General features: G+C 36.1%; 1 protein-coding gene across 1 annotated transcript; it reads right to left on the bottom strand.

Annotated features, from left to right (window-relative positions):
• Positions 1-1,712: 1,712 nt before the first annotated feature.
• On the bottom strand, positions 1,713-17,725 carry LOC146140580 (uncharacterized). Its single transcript, XM_083392166.1, has 6 exons — positions 17,615-17,725; positions 17,390-17,471; positions 4,409-4,550; positions 4,005-4,167; positions 2,639-2,772; positions 1,713-2,233 (listed from the first exon to the last, which is right to left on the bottom strand). The coding sequence occupies exons 1-6, from the start codon at positions 17,677-17,679 to the stop codon at positions 2,181-2,183; spliced, it is 639 nt and encodes a 212-aa protein (XP_083248292.1). The 5' UTR covers positions 17,680-17,725; the 3' UTR covers positions 1,713-2,180.
• Positions 17,726-19,315: the final 1,590 nt, after the last annotated feature.

Here is a 19,315-nt window from a genome sequence, read left to right as displayed (position 1 = left end):
GACGTTCTATTGCAATTTTTCTGGCGCAATGTTTGCAATAACATCAAGAAGGTAGGGCTGGTAGAGCAATTTGTTGGAAAACCTTTTTTAAACCAGTAATTCAGCATGTTATATGGCTGCAGTATTTTTTTTTGGAAATAAATACAACGTCTCGCCTAAAAGTATTGTTGAAAGTATAAGCAACTAACTCGAAATATGAAAAAAGAGGACATTTGGGCATTTCTGAGCGTCCTCGGAGGAACATTCACTTTTCTTGAGAAAAGAGAACATATGTTAGGCCTAACTTAGCTACTTAACAGGCCGCGTTACAATACTAAATACGGTATTAACAACGTGTTATTTTGTGTTTATTGGTGTGCATTTTTAAGGGGCCGTGAGCAATTAAAAAAATGCTATTTTTTTTTCTTTTTTTTTCAGGGCACGCCAAATGAGTAAACGCGCACCTTGTAACACCTTAGAAAAGTGCAACCGTTACATCACTACCACATCATTAACATTACTTATTAAGTTATTATTATTACATCACTAACACTAGCGCTAACCAAACGGTTGCACACATTTCCAGTTTGTGTCACAAATTAGTGTCTTAACTGTTGTATTTAACATTATTTTCTGTAGGCGTTGAACTTTATTGCGCCACACTGATCAAAAAGAGGCGTAATGTGTGCTGCGTCAAAGCAGGGCATTCTACATTAAAAGTTACGAGGGAAACATATGTTTTTTGTGCGACTTAGAAACCAAGTTCAAAGCGAAACTGATAGCTAACACTTCTGAGCATAGGCTGAAAAGTGTCGAAGTTTTTTTCAGCAGCGTTAGTATATATTTACCGAATTTAACCTATGAAATTAGGTTTAATGGCGTCTCCCGAGATATGAAATTAGACTTCAGATCATTTCAAGAATCCTCGACGACATATTTTGGGTTCGTTTGTCGAGACGACTGAGTTGTTTGTACATCTGTGTTGTCAAAACGTCGTTTACCGAACATCAAGCATAGAACGACATTTTGAAACGAAGCAAATCCCATTTTTTAGTTTGACGAAAATGGGTAATCTACAGGTTGTAGAGTCGGGGAGATTCGACAAAAACGGATACTTGGCTGAATTCGGACTCGAGTTTAATTTTTTAGCCCTGGTTGCCAGTGTAAACCAAATCACAGTAAAATGTTTGACACGAGAGTTGTTGATATATATTAACATTATTCATAAACTGACACACTGCATACAAAAGGTTGCCAGACACATTGAAAGAAAAGAATAGCCTATATTCCACTTCTTGCTCACTCCAACAAAGCGATAGAACGAAGCGCGAAAAATAAGGTGCCTTTATTTAAATGAACACAATTTTGAATTAGGAGACGCGACGCAGGATAAAAAATCAACATTTCTAGAAATAATGGCATTTATCAATATTCTTTGAGCGTAATTTTTTTGTTTCAAAAGTTCTATAAAATTATAAGTGCTACATGAACGTAAGAGTCGCATAAAACTGGCTGAAGAGACGAATGCGGTTCGCTTTTGTAAAACGCTTTTGTAATCGATTTAAATGCAATATTTTTTTAAACGATTAAGATAATCTATGAACGTTTTGTGTTCAATGGGATGTGTGTCCAAAAAAGTATTTGTTGTTTCCCTGCTAATTAAAGTGCCCCTTATTTACGTACAAAACTGACGCCACTAAACACTGAACATCTGAATATATTAAAACAAACAGCGGCTTTCCGATTGGTCAACTAATTTGCGAAATAAGGTGTTCCGATGGGTTAATATTGTAAGATTTCAATCTCTTTACTAACACTGTGTAAATATTCTTCCCGGAAACCAACCATTTAACAGCACTTTATGGCCTATAGTAAAACTTGTATAAACTAAATGCCCTGGGTAGCGCCAAGATTTCGACTAGTGACCAATAAAAGGTTTGGAAACATTAATTTATATTGCCTCTGAAAACACAAAACTATATCAAGTCATAAAAAATAAATACTTGAATGTGAGCTTTTATGCCCATATGACTAATTAACTATCAAACAATTAAAATAGCTGAGTTCGTAAATCGTGCGAACAATCTAAGCCTCGTCGGCGTGACGGTTAACCATTGACTAAAAAGGCAGAATAAAGCATACTATACAACACTTTTGAACATTATAAATACATATATATTCAATAAAACTATACATTATGGCTACTCTGGACTTGACGGACTTCCTCCACTCCACATCCGCCAACGGTTTGTAACTGAAAACAAACATATTTTTTTTACGAAAAACTGCAGGTTTGCTGACTAGCACCGCACCAACTTATGCACTACCGGCCATTAGACACATGGCCCATGACAGGTAGACCTACTTATAAATAAACTGATCAGTTGTATCATGTAAAGAAATAATTTATCAATCTTACAAAAGACAAATTTTATTTTTTAAATGCTGACTTCATGTGCCTCATTAAGTAAAATACGAATAACAGAGCATTATCTTGTTCACTTTTACCTGAAGCACAGCTGAATAATCTTACCAATACACTTTGTTTTTGTTTTTTGTCAGTTCATTGTAATATACTGTACTCTGACAAAGACAGTAATATACCTGCGTTATTTCACTGTGATCTATAATTTATTTTTTGTAAAAGCTTATAGCTCACCCCAATCTTTGCCGGCTATTCCCGGTCTTTCCTGATACCAGTATACTCCATATCGAGAGGTGTTGTGGTATTGTCTCGGCAAAGTAGGGTCTCTTAGCTCTGTACTCTTGATAGCAAACCGGTGCTGGGCATATCTAAAGATATAAGGGAATATCCTTCGGACTGTTACCGAACATCATCGTTTTTTTAGGTTTTGAAAAGTTGAACCGGAACTGAACTGAATATTTTCAACAAACTTAAACTTATACTCGAACCCAAACCGGTCAAAAACCAGTATACCTGTCCTATACCTTATACTTTGATAAGTCAAGGTTTACCATGTTTGAATTTGGTGATAAATCTAAAAAATTGTTTGTCTATCTGTGTATAAAGCGTCCAGGGCAGAGAATGACGCAACTATAGCAAATATAGGATGTTAAATATCTAACATTTTATGTTATACCGACACTTGATATTATATGACATAAAGAATCGCGATCTGATCCGATACCAAATGATATCATTACTATTCTTATGCAAGCAAGGTAGATTAATATCAAACAATCGAAGCTAACTTTTTTAATCGAAGCTAACCTTGCGATTCTTGTACACCATGCGATTGATCCTAGGGATACTTGGTCCTTGAAGATGACCCTTGCGACCCTGTATATTTTAGATGCACCCTCGTTTGATTTGGTTTCTTCGCGGAACTTAGTTTGACACTTACGTTACTATGTAACTTTTTCTTCCTTCGAAAGCGCTTAACAGTTTAAGGCTTAGAATAAGCTACGTGTATTGAATCCCTGATCCCTAACCTAATTGAAGCTGGAAAATTTAAAAGGTTCGACTTTGTGTCCAAAATAAAAATTCTTAACCGAGGAAAATTCTTAACCGAGGAAAATTCTCCCACTAGATTTCTTCTTAATTTCATGCAAGGGTCTTATTTTATGACCTATACAAGACTGAGCGTCAGGCAGGGGTACATCCAAAGAAAGCGACAACATAAAATGTTTTTTTTGTGCACAATGGCGACGAGGGGAGTCAAAAACGGTTTTGTGAATTTAACTAAATAACAACATGTGAATTTTTGACAAATTTGTAGAATATATTTGCACTTTGGCAAACATGGTTAACTGGTTCGATTTTTGGTATACAATATAGTGCAAAGTTACAGCATTTCTACTGCGTGATTTATCAAACCGTTTTGAAACTATTTTTACGCTTTATACAAAATAAAACAATTCGAAAACACATATTAAGTTGGAAGTATATTTGGCACAGTTCTAACAAAATCTTAGTAAAACTTTTATTGGTGGTTTGGTAGTAATACAGTTTTCTACCTTAATAATAAATTTTTTTGAGAAATTTATGAACAGTTTTCTTTTACCTTGAGTACATGTTGTTTAGAGCATCCTCGTACATCGAAAGCGGGTGTTTATATTCTCGTTTCAGGAGTCCAAGAGGCTTGTTTATGTGAAGTGACGGATGTTGGATAGGATCCGTTAGGGTCGGAAGTTTGTTTGACAATTCATCTGCCATACTTTCCTCAACTAACGAAAATTGTACGCTTTAAAAGAGTATAGTTCAACTAATTTATTTGTAATACTTGGGCTTAACAGTATTATGAATTTGGTACATCAGTTCAAACTCTCCAAACACAGTTTCGCCTTATCTATTTTTTTAATTTTGTTCGTTTTTTTTACTTTGTTTAATTTTATTTTAATTAAACGTGAGTAATGCAAGCTGTAACAACTCTTTCTTAACATCTATCTCAAGATAGTAACTAAATACCATCGAGTGTTTCAACAACAGCTTGGTGCTTGACTGAAGTGTAGGGAGTCCATGAAGCTTCCCGGTTCACACTGTTCATGTGACATCTTCGGTTGATGAAGTGACCTGGTACATAAGTCAAGTCCGATATGTAGCTCCGGTTCTGCGTAATTTGTAGGTACAAGTTGGTCAAGCACAAGCTTACGAAGAAACAAAGTGCTTGCATCTTTCGCTCATTGATACACTTTCATTAGTATAAAGCTTTACTGTCAAAAAAGAGTTGAGATGGCCCTAATTGGTTTTGCGATGCAACAATACCAGGTGCATCTAAAATATACAGCATCCTGTGGATCGTATGGTATAAGTTTGCGCCAAGTCTGGGGTTTTCTTTAACAAGTATTTTTAAGATGGGCCCAATAATTCGAGAGAGGTAGTATAACTAACTAACTTAAGTTATTCTCAACAAATAACAAGTCAAGCCCAAGATGTGGGAATTCAGTTTAAAGTCAAGTGGTTGACATCGATATTAAATGTTTAAAACTAAAAAAAAAAAAATTCAATCCTAAACATTATTTCACGTAGCAACCACCAAAACAAACAAATAGCAAGCAAACGTTTTTTTTTAAAGATAAATGTTGTGCAAAAAAACTTATCTCATCATTCTCTATTTTCAAAATTGCCTTTAAAACAGCCTTTTTGCCAATTGAGCAAATTGAACCCGTACGAATTAAGTGCCTTATTCATCGCGTTCCTGATTGTTCAGTGGCTGATGAGAAGACGCAAGTGGATGACGAGTAATATAATTGCCCATTCGCCTTGCTTTGCTTTACTTCTTGCTCTCTTTCGTTTCTTGCCTTACTTACACCTATACGTTTACACTCTTTATCACTCATTGTTTTACGCTTTTGTTTTAGCCCGGAAGAAGCATTCCTGAGTTTAAAGCGCAAACGGTTTTGAACAGACAGAACAGTCTTGTTTTTGTCGTGATGTGAGACGTTCGGTTTTCAGGATCAAGCGTTCCGCTCGTCACATTTACTAACAAAAAAGCTTAGCGTTGTTTTCTCCAATAATAAAGTAAGATGGCATTTGTGTGCATACAAGAGGTCCACGACTAGTCTTTAAGAAGGGACCAAATGGTGGCGTAACACAGGTTCATTAGGTTTCCGTTGCATATTGCCCAAAACATTTCCCGTAGACATTTTTTTTCATAAAAGCCTAACTTCTTGGACGCTGAGATCGGTAACAATTTTTGACGAACTGCTATGAAGCACCAAATTAAATAACAGCTTTCAAATTGTCACATTTTGTTTTTTTCGCCCAGTAATCGTTTTATAGCTCAGACGCATTAAAACTTTGGCACTGTTGACAATGACATACTGTAGCTGTTTGCTGTAAAGCTGCCTTTTTAACCGGAGCCACCATTACATTCATGTGTTTATCGTGACACCTTGATTGTTCATCCTGGCTTTTAATTGTACTATAGCTGCGTAAATACATCGTTTTTGATTGTTTAAAATTATTCACTGGGAGAGTATCCGCTTCCCGTTGGTGTTGGCCTGTAGCCTACTGCACAAGAAACTCCAGCAGGGCTTTTTTGGAGACAGTACTCGCGCAAAATTTTGTACCAGGCGGCTCCATACGTTGTAAGCAGCTCCATACGTTGCAAGATTGTATAGGGCTTCTGCCAGATTACCTATTCCACAAGTCTTTGCATTAGTTCTTCCGAACGAAAAATGCCGATCTTTCTGCTTCGTGAGAATCTGATTTATACATTTAATAGTATGTTTTCGATTTGAGTAAATCTTTTTAGCCTAACGGCGCTGTGCACTACCTGGCAGTGTCAACATCGGAAGCTTCGCCACCTTAGTATATCTAAATGCATTTTATTGCGCTTCGAAATTCATTCCGTCTTTTAAATATGAACATAACGTCAAGAATTTAACGGCGCTATTCAAATTACATCACAAACTAGATTACCGATTAAATATTTCGTGTTTTCCTAAATCATTTTTATTACACCGTTTCATTGTATAACCATGGATGACACCGTATGTACTTGAATTTTTAACGAAACAAACGCAATATTTTTCAACGCTTTCATGTTTTGTTCTTAAATGTAGATAAACCCACGTTCTTTCAATTGCCAAAATCGCTAAGTATCTCAGTTCAATTGTTTTACGGCCTGCGGAGACCTTTTTAAGTTCGCCTTTGTCCCGCGACTTGGAAAATGTTGCAGACCCCTGTACCAAAGCGTGACCTGTGATCATCCCAAAGCTCCACCGAAGCGTCAAATGCTGTGAATTTTGGCCTGGCTGTTGCAACTGTATTGCTTGACGATAACCCTCAGTTGCCTTCTTTAAAAGCGCCATCATAACTATCAATTGTTCGGCATGTCCGCGTTTTCATCTCACTTTTTACTTGTTTGTGCTTCCAGCTTGTTTTGCTTAAGTTTCTGTTGCTGTTGTTGTACCATAACCTTCTTCATAGTGAGCAATCTTGGGAGTTCGACAGCGGTTTCAGTCGCCAATTCGATTGTGGTGTTCTTGAAATGTTTATTACGCATGACCATTTAAGTAAAGTTGTACACAGACATGAAAAACACGTAAAACCAATAATTTCACAGGGAAGCTGGCAAAGGCCAAACGCGTAGCGTAGATAAGGCGTGCATGTTACAAGGCAGTCAGCTCGTGTTGGAATCTATCTCTATTCAAGTTCCTCGAAAGTGGTCGTCATTCATTTTTCAGTAAAGTAAACATATTTTGAGTTCACATGGATCACTTCATATAGGTCCGGATACGGACCGCGGTCCGCAAATTAAGTAGCCCTTCAACAAAGGAATGTTCGTCTCGTGCAAATGCTTTGTCCCCATCACTTTGAATGTATTTAGCCAAGATTTGAGCTGCATCGAGGTCGACCGAGAATAACAGGTTCCCTGAACTTGCCTGTTTTATGTAATGTTACGTTGTGACGTCATCGCTGCAAATTTATGCGTTCTGGGAGAAAACTATTACACTTTCACCCCTGTTGGTATTATTATGGCGTTCGTAATAAATTGAACTTGTGCCGTTCGGACAAGTGTTGGCCAACCATAAAGACTTATCCAAATCCAAAATGATATGTCCATACCGTACCTGAGACACGAGTAATGAGTTTGCTGACTCCCATCATGTGGTATACAGTAAGAGCCACTATCCTTCTACCTGTAATTATATGGGCCGAAAATTTATTTTCGGGACATATCTTGTTTTTGCTCGAATTCTTTTATAGTTTTTTTGGTTTGTTTCAGACCGTTTTTTGTCCAGAGTTTTACAGTAAAACTATAATTTGGAAAGAATTCAAATGTCCATACAAGATGGAGGCGTATATGTAGATGAGCCTTTAAGGGTTTAGAAGTCTATTTACCTAGGGGCCTTCAGCTGGGGGTAGAAATTAAAAACAAAATATGACGTCATCGTAAAATTGGTTTTAGCTCTGTACTCCTACCTTGCGGCGGCAATATTTCCTAAAATAAGGATCTGGTTAAAACGACACCGGTTATACAGACTGTCTCGCGTTAATACGCGATAAAGGAAAACAGATTCTGCTAAGGGAGTACATTCTGCTTTGGAACGCCAGACACAAGTATGGCAATACTTACAGCCGAAACCTAAACATATTTCCTGCCATCGGCTGTTATATGCAATTATGAAAACTATCCATTATGATTTTATAGACCTTTATATTTGTGTATTTTAATTTTAATCAATAATGCATTAGGCAAACCACAATATAATAAATTAATAATATTTTTGAAATTAATCTATCACATCACTTTGAAAAACCCGTACTACGTATGTAGGTATGTAGAGGCTACGGTTTGTATGTATTTACACTAAAAGCTTGTATAACCTTGTAGCCCTAGTACAACGGTGTCCAACCTGCGGCCGTCGATGAAAATTGTGCGGCCGTTAACACGTATTTTAATAAGCATGTGTTGGCGGCCGTGACCGTGCTGGCATGCGTTAATGGTTGATATGCTAAATGCAGATTAGAATTTTTTACGACTTAAGGGAGTGCAGTTAAATCAGTGAGCTAGGCTCTTCGCTACATTCTCAGTGAACAGAATTCTTATGTGCGCTAAAAAACACTTGATTTCATTGATTGATTGATGCACAAAGAAATCAGTGTATGACAGGGGTAGTCAACCTACGGCCCGCGGACCAGATCGGCTTGCTAAGGTAATTCATCCGGCCCGCGGCCTCTTTGGACAAACTAGACACGAGTCCATTGCAAATACTTTGACTATTAACTATAGGTAATTGCGTAAAATTTTTCGCGCTTCGCGCGAATGATATTTCTACGTCCGCTTCGTTTACGTTTGAGGCTGTCTTTTGAACTAGATCAGCACTTTTTTACCGTTGAACAGTGGAATGCTGACAATGGGTTGCGGACAAACGGAAACCGTATTCAAAAATATTGGACATATATTTTTATTCTTATTTTTTTATTTTTAGCAATGTAATAAAAACTTGCACGAAATTTAAAACAAATGCCAGTATAGAAAAAAAAATGCTAAAATTGGAACTTTGAGACAGGTCTAAAATTAGACGGGGTTTTTATAGGCCAGCCAGACATTCGTCTATCATTGCTGTTCATTAGATTGGCTACGAGCATTAGAGCAGTGGTGGATCCAGAGGGGGCACCTGGCCATGCCCCAAAAAATATTACGTTTGACAAATTTCTATGCAAACACACTTTTTTCGCGCTTCGCGCGAGCTTCTTCTATCTGTTTTAATGTATTTTAGTCCCTTTGAAGTAAATCCGTTAATATCAAAAGTGGTATTTATATCATGGCATATTGCGCCGCATTACTGATAAAATCCAATTCTTACATAAATGCTTGTGTTTATGACAATATGCGATCATTTTATGTGCCTAAGCCCATTTCGATTAAATTGAAAGTTTTGCCAAATCCAAACCTAATAAACGCATATTTTTTCGCGCTTCGCGCGATCAAACTGCATTTAGACTCCATATTTTTTCCACCAGTTCGTTAGACAACAAAACATCTTTTTAAGATTAATTATGTTATGCCGTTACGATTTGACAACTTTTTGAGTCACCCCTAAAAAAATTTAACTTGCGGCCGTGAGGAAAATAAGACTGTCAATGCGGCCGCCAAGAGCTAAAAGGTTGGACACCCCTGCCCTAGTATGATTTAGCTCGTTTAAGGGAATCGTTACGCAATTCTATAACATTTACAAAATTCAACATTCTATCTCATGCGGCCCTTTTCAACAAACTTGCCTATTCTGTTTCAAATGTTTATTTAGGGCAATAAGAGGAAAAGGATTTTCAAATGTAATATCATCATGATTTGTCAATTGCACTCTTGGGATTTTAAGAAAATCATTTTTAAAATAATGATACAACTTATGAGCGTCTTTCATCCATTATGTCACAGTTGGTGCACAAACGTTTGACGTGTATATCGCAGCTACAGTGGGGGGAGTAGTTTCTACTGCTTTGTTGCGGAATGAAATAATCTTTGGTTGGCTGTAAAATCTAGAAACTGATGCCTGGCCGCCCTAGACAGACACCGCGTAACGCAATCTGATTTCTGTTTAATGTCGAGTACAAACTGCAGTGATGTGGTTCTAGTGACCTCCACTGCAGACAGGAGAACGAAAATACGTAATGAATAGTAAAACATACTAAACGAAAAGATTTAGGCTACGCCTAATCAAAACCGGAAACTTTTACTCGCTTGCAATTACACAACAACGTTTATTTATTGATTCGTAAGGATTAGGAAGGATTAAAATTTTGAACTTTAACTGGAAAACATAATTACCCCAAAACTGCAAAACTTTTCGCTTGCAATGGTAGAATATATTGGCAATTATAAAACGAATTCAGTCTTTGAATATAATGCCACCATTGTTTGTTGTATTTGAAATTTCGTTAAAGCACCAACAGGTTTAACGACGAAACCTAGTCGATATCAGGCCCTGTAATAAAGAAGTCCTGACAAAACAGAACCTATCTACTGGGTTAAGCCTGTGTTCTTGTTTCTAAAGAACTAAACGAGCTTACCGCAATTTTACAACTGGAACATGCACTAAATGTTTTATAAATGTACAGAGCAAAATATTTACACTTTTAGCCAAAACACGCACTTCAAAGAAACATTACAATCTCCATTACTAGGATTAACATTTAAAACGCAAAGGCCTGGCATAATAAGTTATGTCAAAAGTCGAATATTGGATAAGATCCATTATAGTTGTGGTACAACTTTAATATTTGGTACAGCTGTTCGGACTATAATTTCGATAGCCATAATAGGTTGAAAGGAAAATGTTGTAGAGGCTGTCTCGCGCTAATAAGTCACAAAGGGGCATTTTGATTGCAGCGAAACAGATTACGTCAAAGCGTTGTATTTTGCTTTAAAACGCCAGAAGCCAGTATGCCAAACAAATACAGACAAAACCTAAAAGTCTCCCTGTAAACAAATACGAAATACGGTAAAAATTAGTCTAGTGAATTCCAGACTAAAATCTCACAGTTTAAGGAAATGTTAATATCGAAACTCCGCAAAATATTTTGACTATAATGGTAAAAGCAATCATTTATTTATACAATTAAGATGATAAATGATTTTATATTCACAAGTAAGCAAAACAAAATCTGTCGTGGAATACTATTTACTAGGGTTGCCATATACCATAACCTCTGATAAACAAAAAACGGAAGGCCGGAAAAGTCATAACGTTTTAAATTTTTAAGTTCCTTGCTGTTGTCACGATAACATTGCGCAAACAAGCAGCTTAAGTTAAGTGAAGTGCGACAATGTTTTTTGTTTATATCCTGTTCATTGTTCCTATTTGAAAAACGGATTTTGTTAATTGCGCCTCTGTAACAGGGATGGGCAATTATTTTTAGCCGCGGGCCGCATGAGAAACTTAAAATGTTGTGGCGGGCCGGGTCAAAAATGAATCTGAAATACACGCAAATTGACGTCAAACTCTGACGGTATAAAACAAATAAGCTAACGAACTTATTATTACGTTTGGAGTTGTGCATAAATGTGCAATTTAAGTCGAATTTAGAAATCGCGCGAAGCTCGAAAAAATTCGGACTATGTTTGTTTTAAAATGCAAACTTTAATTTGGGACGTGAAAGCATGGAGCACAGATAAAAAATGTACATTGCTTGATATATTGGCGTTTATCAAGTTGTGGCGCGTTGACCCAAAAGTTAAGATTAAAATACGAAAATCTTCGTATAAAAAAATTGCTTTTTAAAGCTTTAAGTTACCGATTGTATGGTCGACGGAATAGTTTCGACGCGCAAAAATATATAAACATTAGGGTAAGTTTGTTAAACTTTCGCTGGAGAGAGTGCCACTGTGCAAAGGACGCTATTTGTCTGTAAAGTTGCCGCGTGTAAGATACGAGAAAGACAGAAGAGATTCGCGCGAAGCGCGAAACAAAATTCCGTTTTAGTATTTAAAACAGGCTAATAATCGATTTTGGCATGGTCATGACTAGATCCGTCCCTCATAAAAGTGTGATACAACCAAACATGTAGAAACTCACCCCTTGTTTTCGATTAGCCTACAGTATATGTATTTTAAGGGAAATAAGCCGCGGGCCGGATGAAACTGCTTGGCGGGCCGGATCCGGATCCGGCCCGCGGGTCGTATGTTGCCCAGGTCTTGTCTATAACCTGGTTCTCATAAAGTTAAAGTTTGAAAATTAACATATTCGGCTTTCATCTTTAAAATTTATGTTTATTATGTTAATTGGGTTTATAGGTTCAAAATTATGAGCGGTTTCTATTTTTCGCTATAAAAAAGTGTGACGTTAAGTTATTTGAAGCTCTCTACGCCTACCTAGAGACAATAATATCTAGCAATATATCTCCCTTTTGTAGTGTTCGCCAATATGCTATTTATGTAAATCAAATCGCTAGTAAACCATAAAAATACTACTACGAACCCCTTGTCATTTGTTAACAACCCAACAATCGGGTGGTTTTATGGCAAATTAATACAAAATGTTGATTGATAAGAAAAACTGTTGGTTGTTCTTAATTCGAATTTAAAGCTTGTAGATTTTTGTGGTTTGGGCCCAAGGGTTGGGGGTGCATTTTTTTGAAGAAGGTTTGAAAAAAAAAATTAAAAATACTGTTTTTTTTTAATGAAATATTTACTCCCGGATGGAGACTGTTTATTGTTTCAGGGGCATCAAACATATAGTTTTTTAATTGATTGTAAGTTTTTTATTAATAGGGGAAAATAAATTGTTTTTTTTTATTTGGATCGAGGGCAAGAACGAGGGTTAAAACAAAAAGCGTTTTTTTTTGTGGAAAAAATATTTGTATTTACGTCGGAAGGGATGGCAGAGAATTTTCGGCCCAAATTAAGGAAAATAAAAAACAAAATATAAAATATATAATATATAACATCAACACCAGGCCTACACAACTTGAAATTGTGTGTTAATATGTTGGAATGGAGTAACCTACGAAACAGGTGCAAATAGCAAATATTCTCCAAATACGTTTTTTTCAAATATTCTCTAAATCGTATTTCATTATATGGGCCGAAAATTTATTTTCGGGACATACCTTGTTTTTGCCCGAAAATGTTTCAGACCGATTTTTGTCCGGAGCTTTATAGAAAAAGTTTACATCGTAGAACTTTCAAATTTTCAGACATGGCGTAGAGTGGTATGAAGGTGCAATGTCGAGGTTTATGAGGCTGCACCCCCAAGTGCCTTTGACTATTTAGCTCTCTGTAGCTAACGACTGCCATCTAGCAGCAGAAAAACTTCCATACAGAATTCGTTCATATTTGCTTGCTTTGTCCAGCTCGTGAAGTGACGAACCGACCGAACGCCTGCTGCGCTTTTTTGTCCCGCGCGTAAGACTTTCATTGTGCCGCGTCCGAAACTGGGCGCGTGCGACTTGCATTTCAAAAAGAGGCTTCTCTTTAGTAAAAATTAAGAAACAACATATTTTTTCCGCCGCGAATTTAAATGCGAAATCTGGTGGCAATATACACCTCTCTCTCTTTGCACCCGTTTCTCATGTTACCAATCCAACATATCAACACCAGGCCTACACAACTTAAAATTGTGTGTTGATATGTTGGAATGATTGGAATGAAGCAACATACGAAAAAGGTGCAAATAGCAGATATTCTCCGAATACGATTTTTTCAAATATTCTTCAAATCGTATTTCATTTTGTTGTCGCGGTACTACACAAAGAGGTAAAGCCGTGAATAAACTTTCACCCACCGCACAATTAACGCAGGGAAGCATTGCGAGTAGGGATGTTCAAACCAGAATATCGGCGACTCATTTATAATGCTTGCTTTAAATGCGGCGTCAGCGTTTTTTCGGGCGACCAATTACTTCGCGATAAGCTTCGCCTAATAATTAAGTGTCAATAGGTTGTATTTACCGCCGCAAATAAAAGTGTTTTTCATATTGTTTGAAACTACAGATTTAAAGCCTGTTTTAGCAGTGATTGCTCGGACCACGCTATGGTAAAAATTCACCAAGTAAAAGTTTGCAAAAGTAAAGCAAACCATAGGCGTTGAACCATTTTAAGTCTTTAAGAGAATGATAATATTTGCTTTTCAAACACGTAAGCTGGTCAAAATGTAATAAAATGGCCATACGCATTATCTACGTAAATTCTATTTATCAAATATATGTTTCGATCATTCCCCAAAATCTGCGCCATATTTGAACCCCTTTCGCATCAAAGGCATAAGTTAAGTGGGAAAATTTTATATCTGTTTTTGCTTGCAGAAACAAGTTAAAGAAAATAAAAAAAAAAATATAAAAATATAATATAACATACAAAATATTAAAAAAATAAAAAGAATAACATAAAAATGAGTATCAAAAAATAAAAATTGAAAAACAAAAAAAAAATCAATTAAAAAAAAAATTAAATTAAAATAAAATTGAAAATAAACACTGCCCTGAAAATATACCCCCTGACAAAATATACAACAACCGCACCCCCGTCTAGTTCTTTTATGTTTTTTTTGGTTTGTTTCAGACCGTTTTTTGTCCAGAGTTTTACACGAAAACTATAATTTGGTGAGACTTCAAATGTCCATACAAGATGGAAGCGTATATGTAAATGAGCCGTTAAGGGTTTAGAAGTCTATTTACCCAGGGGCCTTCAGCTAGGGGTAGAAATTGGAAACAAAATATGACGTCATCGTAAAATTGGTTTTAGCTCTGTACTCCTACCTAGCGGTCGCAATATTTCCCAAAAAGGATCTGGTTAAAACGAAACCGGCAGACTGTCTCGCGTTACGCGACAAAGGGGCACTGTTAAATCAGCCAAACAGATTCCGCCAAGGGAGTACATAAAACGCCAGAAGCCAGTATGCCAAACAAATACAGACAAAACCTAAAAGTCTCCCTGGCCATCGGATGTCATATGCATTTATGGAAACTGTTTAGTATGTTACCATAAGCCTTTATATTTCGCAGTATAACCAGTTCATCGAAATGTATAACGTCATCTTGAAATTGTGTGCGCATTCTAAATTTTTGTCTTAATAAACAAATACGGAATACGGTAGGAAACAGTCTAATGAATTCTAGACAAAAATCTCACAGTTTTAAGAAGGAAATGCAATTTTTTATTGTCTATATTGGAAAAGCAGTCATCTATTTATACAACGAAGATGATATAATGATTTTATATTTACAAGTAAACAAAACAAAATCTTTTGGGGAATACTATTTACTAGGGTTGCCATATTTTTTACATAATCTCTGCTAAACAACATGATGGTTTAAGGGGCATAAAAAGGCCAGAAACGTCATAACGTTTTAAACTTTAAGAAACTTGCTGTTGTCACGCGAAACAGACCGCAAACAAGCGGTTAAGTTAAGTGTTTTTGCGCAAAGCGCGAAAATGTTTCTTTTAATTGTTTTACCATGTTCATTGTTCTTATTTAAAAACGGATTTTGTTAATTGTGCCTCAAATAGTTTTGAGGGTATATAATCTGGTACTCATAAAGTTAACCTTTAAAAATTGACATATTCGGCTTATCTTTAAAATTTATGTTTATTATCTAACTTTGGTTTATAGGTTTAAAATTATGAGCGAGTCCTATGTTTTCGCAATAAAATAGTGTGACGTTAAGTTATTTGAAGCTCTCTACGCCTACCTAGCGACAGTAATATCTACCAATATATCTCCCTTTTGTAGTGTTTGCCAATATACTATTTATGTAAATCAAACCGCTAGTAAACTATAAAAATGATACTACGAATCACTTGTTTGTTTTTCAGGCCTAAACAACCCAACAATCGGGTGCTTTTGTGGGAAATTAATACAAAAAGTTAATTTGAGTTTAGATAGAAAAGATGATGAAGAAGGTTGTAGATTTTTGTGATTTTGGCCCAAGGGTTGGGGTAGCATTTTTTTGAAGGGCGTTTGAAAAAAAAATTCAAGAATATTGTTTTGTTAATGAAATATTTACTCCCGGGTGGAGAATGTTAGTTTTGTTTATCGTTTATTTTTGGTTTCGGGGGAATCAAAAATATTTTTTTAATGGATTGCAGGTTTTTTATTAATAGGGGAGAAATAAGTTCTATTTGGTTTGGGGGGAGGGGGTAAAATCGATACGCATTTTTGTTTTGTAAAATATTTGCATCTACGTCAGAAGTGAAGGCAGGAAATTTTCGGCCCATATTTGTTTTTGCTTGCAGAAACAAGACAAGAGAAAGTACAACTTAATGTGAAGCGTAAAACGAATAAACTAAAGTATAATACGTAATACTACAAAAAATAACCTGGTAGAACTCTATTTGTAATTTTATTGAATCACCCATAAAAATAAGGCCCTGAAAAATACCCCATGACAAAATATACAACAACCGCAACCCCGTCTAGTTCTAAACTGTTTTGCAGTGCACCGCAACATTTTTCACTTGCGGCACACTAACGGAGCTAAAACAATTCCTAGGCACAACCGACAATAGACCACATCAGCAAAAATATTCAAGGCAGTCCAGAGAAAAGGAGGCCTTTAAGGATTAAATGTGCCAAAGGCGCCCAAAAATTGACATATTACAATACTTTATCTTTTGAATTTGCGGTTTTACGTTCTTTCAAAAATACCCTAAGCTGGTCAATGGTCATAGACTTGAAAATTGTGCTTCTTTTCGACAGCGTAACGGAGAGTCGTCCATTTAGGGCTTTACCTGACAAACGTGCTCGCACTTTTTTTGCTTAATGTATTTTTGGAAGAGCTGTCGAGTTATTTTTAAAATGAGAACCGAGCGATAAATACGAAAAAAACATGAAAATCATTTCACTTTTTTCTTTTTACAATAGGTTTACAGCGTAAGTATAGTCTCCCTTCCGCTTTGGTATAACAGTTGAATACCATTATTGTATATTTTAGAGTGAGACGTACTAATCGTCTGATAGTTGAGTTTGCTAAAAAAACTATTCTGAAATTTGACTTTTGGCGATGAACGTTACATGGGTTTAAAACAATTTTAAATAGTAAGGAAAGTTCATAAAGTTACATCTGGATTATTGCATACGCCCGAAATGTCAGTCTTCGGGTACATTTTTCGTGTTAGTTTTTCGTGCTAACTATTAAAATGTACCTTGCAAAAATGAAAGTAAAAACCTACAGGAACGTCTATCCGGCATGGTTTTACGGCACAGCAGTGTGCCGCCAAACAACGGTTGCGGAGAACGGGTCTGTAAGCAGCAAACTTGCAGACAGTCTTACTGATTGAAATAGTTAGAAAAGATATGCTTTCCGATATGACATAAGTATATCACACAAGAGTGAATGGTTTAATCGGCATTTGTTCTTTAGTACGGCCCATTATTCAAATCAAATGTTTTTTGTGGAGAGCGCCGGTTTCACGACGTTAAATAATTTCGAAAAACTTAAAGGTGTTAAAAAATGTCTACAAAAGAACTCTGTCTAGACATTTTCTAACCAGTATACTTACAATATTTGGAAAGTAAACGTTTGGCCGCTCATTGTTAACGTTCCACGTCACCAACCTTGGCGTTATTGGTACTCGAACTTTCCTTTCATGAAACAACCAATATATTAGGAACAGAATTTTTAGATCATGCAATGTCTATGAAATCAAACAGCTAAAACTATTTGTTAAACATGTAAAATTGCACTGTTTTATTCTTTGCACAAATTTTGCACTAAAAAATCTTACTTTTCTCTTTGCTGCGTTTCCATATCTATTCTCTTCAGTGCGACGATGTCGGACATGGAATTCATTTTAAATTCTAAATTCAAAATATTTCTTTCAACTTCCTAAATTCCTGCACAAATATTTGCTATGGGCATTATAATCAAATACGACTTAACCTTATATTTTCTTTGTATATTGGATTATTTGGGTTTAGTAACATAAAGTCGTATTTTAAAAGCTTGCATTTCCAGCACTATCTATATGAGTTAATTCGATTAAAAAAGGTTTTATTTGGATGCAATATAATGATAAACAAATAAATAAAAAAAATTACGAGATGACTGTGTTTGTTTATTTGTGTTGCCGCTCTAAATAAAAGCTGAACACAACAAATTCCTGTAACTTGACTTTAAAATCAAATAGTCGTAGTATTAACAAATCTTTTGTGCCTTGGACAATTTCCAACCAGGCATAATTTATGTTTTATAACATTAATATGATAACTACTTTTAGTTATTAGGCTATGGTGAACTACTGCTGTGCGAAATTCGCTTTATTCGGCTAAAGACGGTCTACTCTACCCCTAAACATTCGCATCGACAATGGAGCAATTTAAATGTCCTCAAACAATTACTTTACTGTGGACAGACTAAATCCAAACAAGCGATCGGTGATATAGGTTTCTGCAGTGTGTTTTTGGTGGTCGTATCAAAAGTTAGTTACCCCTGATTACATCAGGTTCGGTAATTATCAGTTTTATCCATACTTTATAATTAATGACGTTCGCACTATGCACGGTTATTTTTAATTAAATTCCAGGACGCCTTTGAGTATAATTTGAATATAATTTAGGACAGAGATAAACACATTGACAAAGAATAAATAACAATAATTTTTGACACGCCATGATGGGGCTACTAGTGCTAAACAATGTGCTATAAAGCAACTTTCCCTCCTCAGTCCTGTTCCCTAGCCTTTCGACACGATCGCCTTTATTATTTGTCACCGATTCATGACTGCTTTAACAATCGAAGGGTGTATTGTGACGCGCCCCGAGCTCGAGCGCTGTCGCGCATTGTCTGGTCGAGCGCTGTAGCGCATTGTCTCGTCACGTGGCATGTGTCGCATTGGTCCTAGAGTTCAGGGGTCCTCGAACAAAAATACAGACTGCCTTGCTAATCGGTTTCAGCTGAGGTCGAATTTTTTGAAGGACATTTCAGAGCGGTAGATTTGGTGCGTTTATATCTGCTAAGGTCAAAAAGACAAAATGTCAATTTAGTAAAAATTCAACAATGTTTTCCAGAAAAAGAGCCATTAGCTAAATATCTACAGCTAAGTGTTTTACAAAACAAAAGTGGACTAAAAGTACTCTATGGTCAGATAACTATAGTGTAAAGACATATAAGAATCAACCTTTAGCGTTGACAAGATTAACAATAGCATTCCACTTATAAGTAATTCAACTATATTAAGTTTTATGCCTTCCCTATAGTTGACTATAAGTGCGACACGTCAAGCTCGATTTGCTTTCCTCTTTATGAACTCAATGGGATTAAACCAGTTGTTAGTAGACACAAGAATTAAACAAAGCAAAGTCACAATTGTACGGTACGTTTTAGTAGGGTACTAGACGTTGCCTATAGGATTTTTAGAGTTTTATTTGTAACAGTAAGATGCAGGCTTTTGCAAAAAGCGCGATATATTGCAATAAGCACGGTATAT

Source organism: Ascidiella aspersa, chromosome 6 (genome assembly GCF_963924565.1).
Source record: "Ascidiella aspersa chromosome 6, kaAscAspe10.2, whole genome shotgun sequence".
NCBI lineage: Eukaryota > Metazoa > Chordata > Ascidiacea > Phlebobranchia > Ascidiidae > Ascidiella > Ascidiella aspersa.
This window is presented reverse-complemented; position numbering and strand designations above follow the sequence as displayed.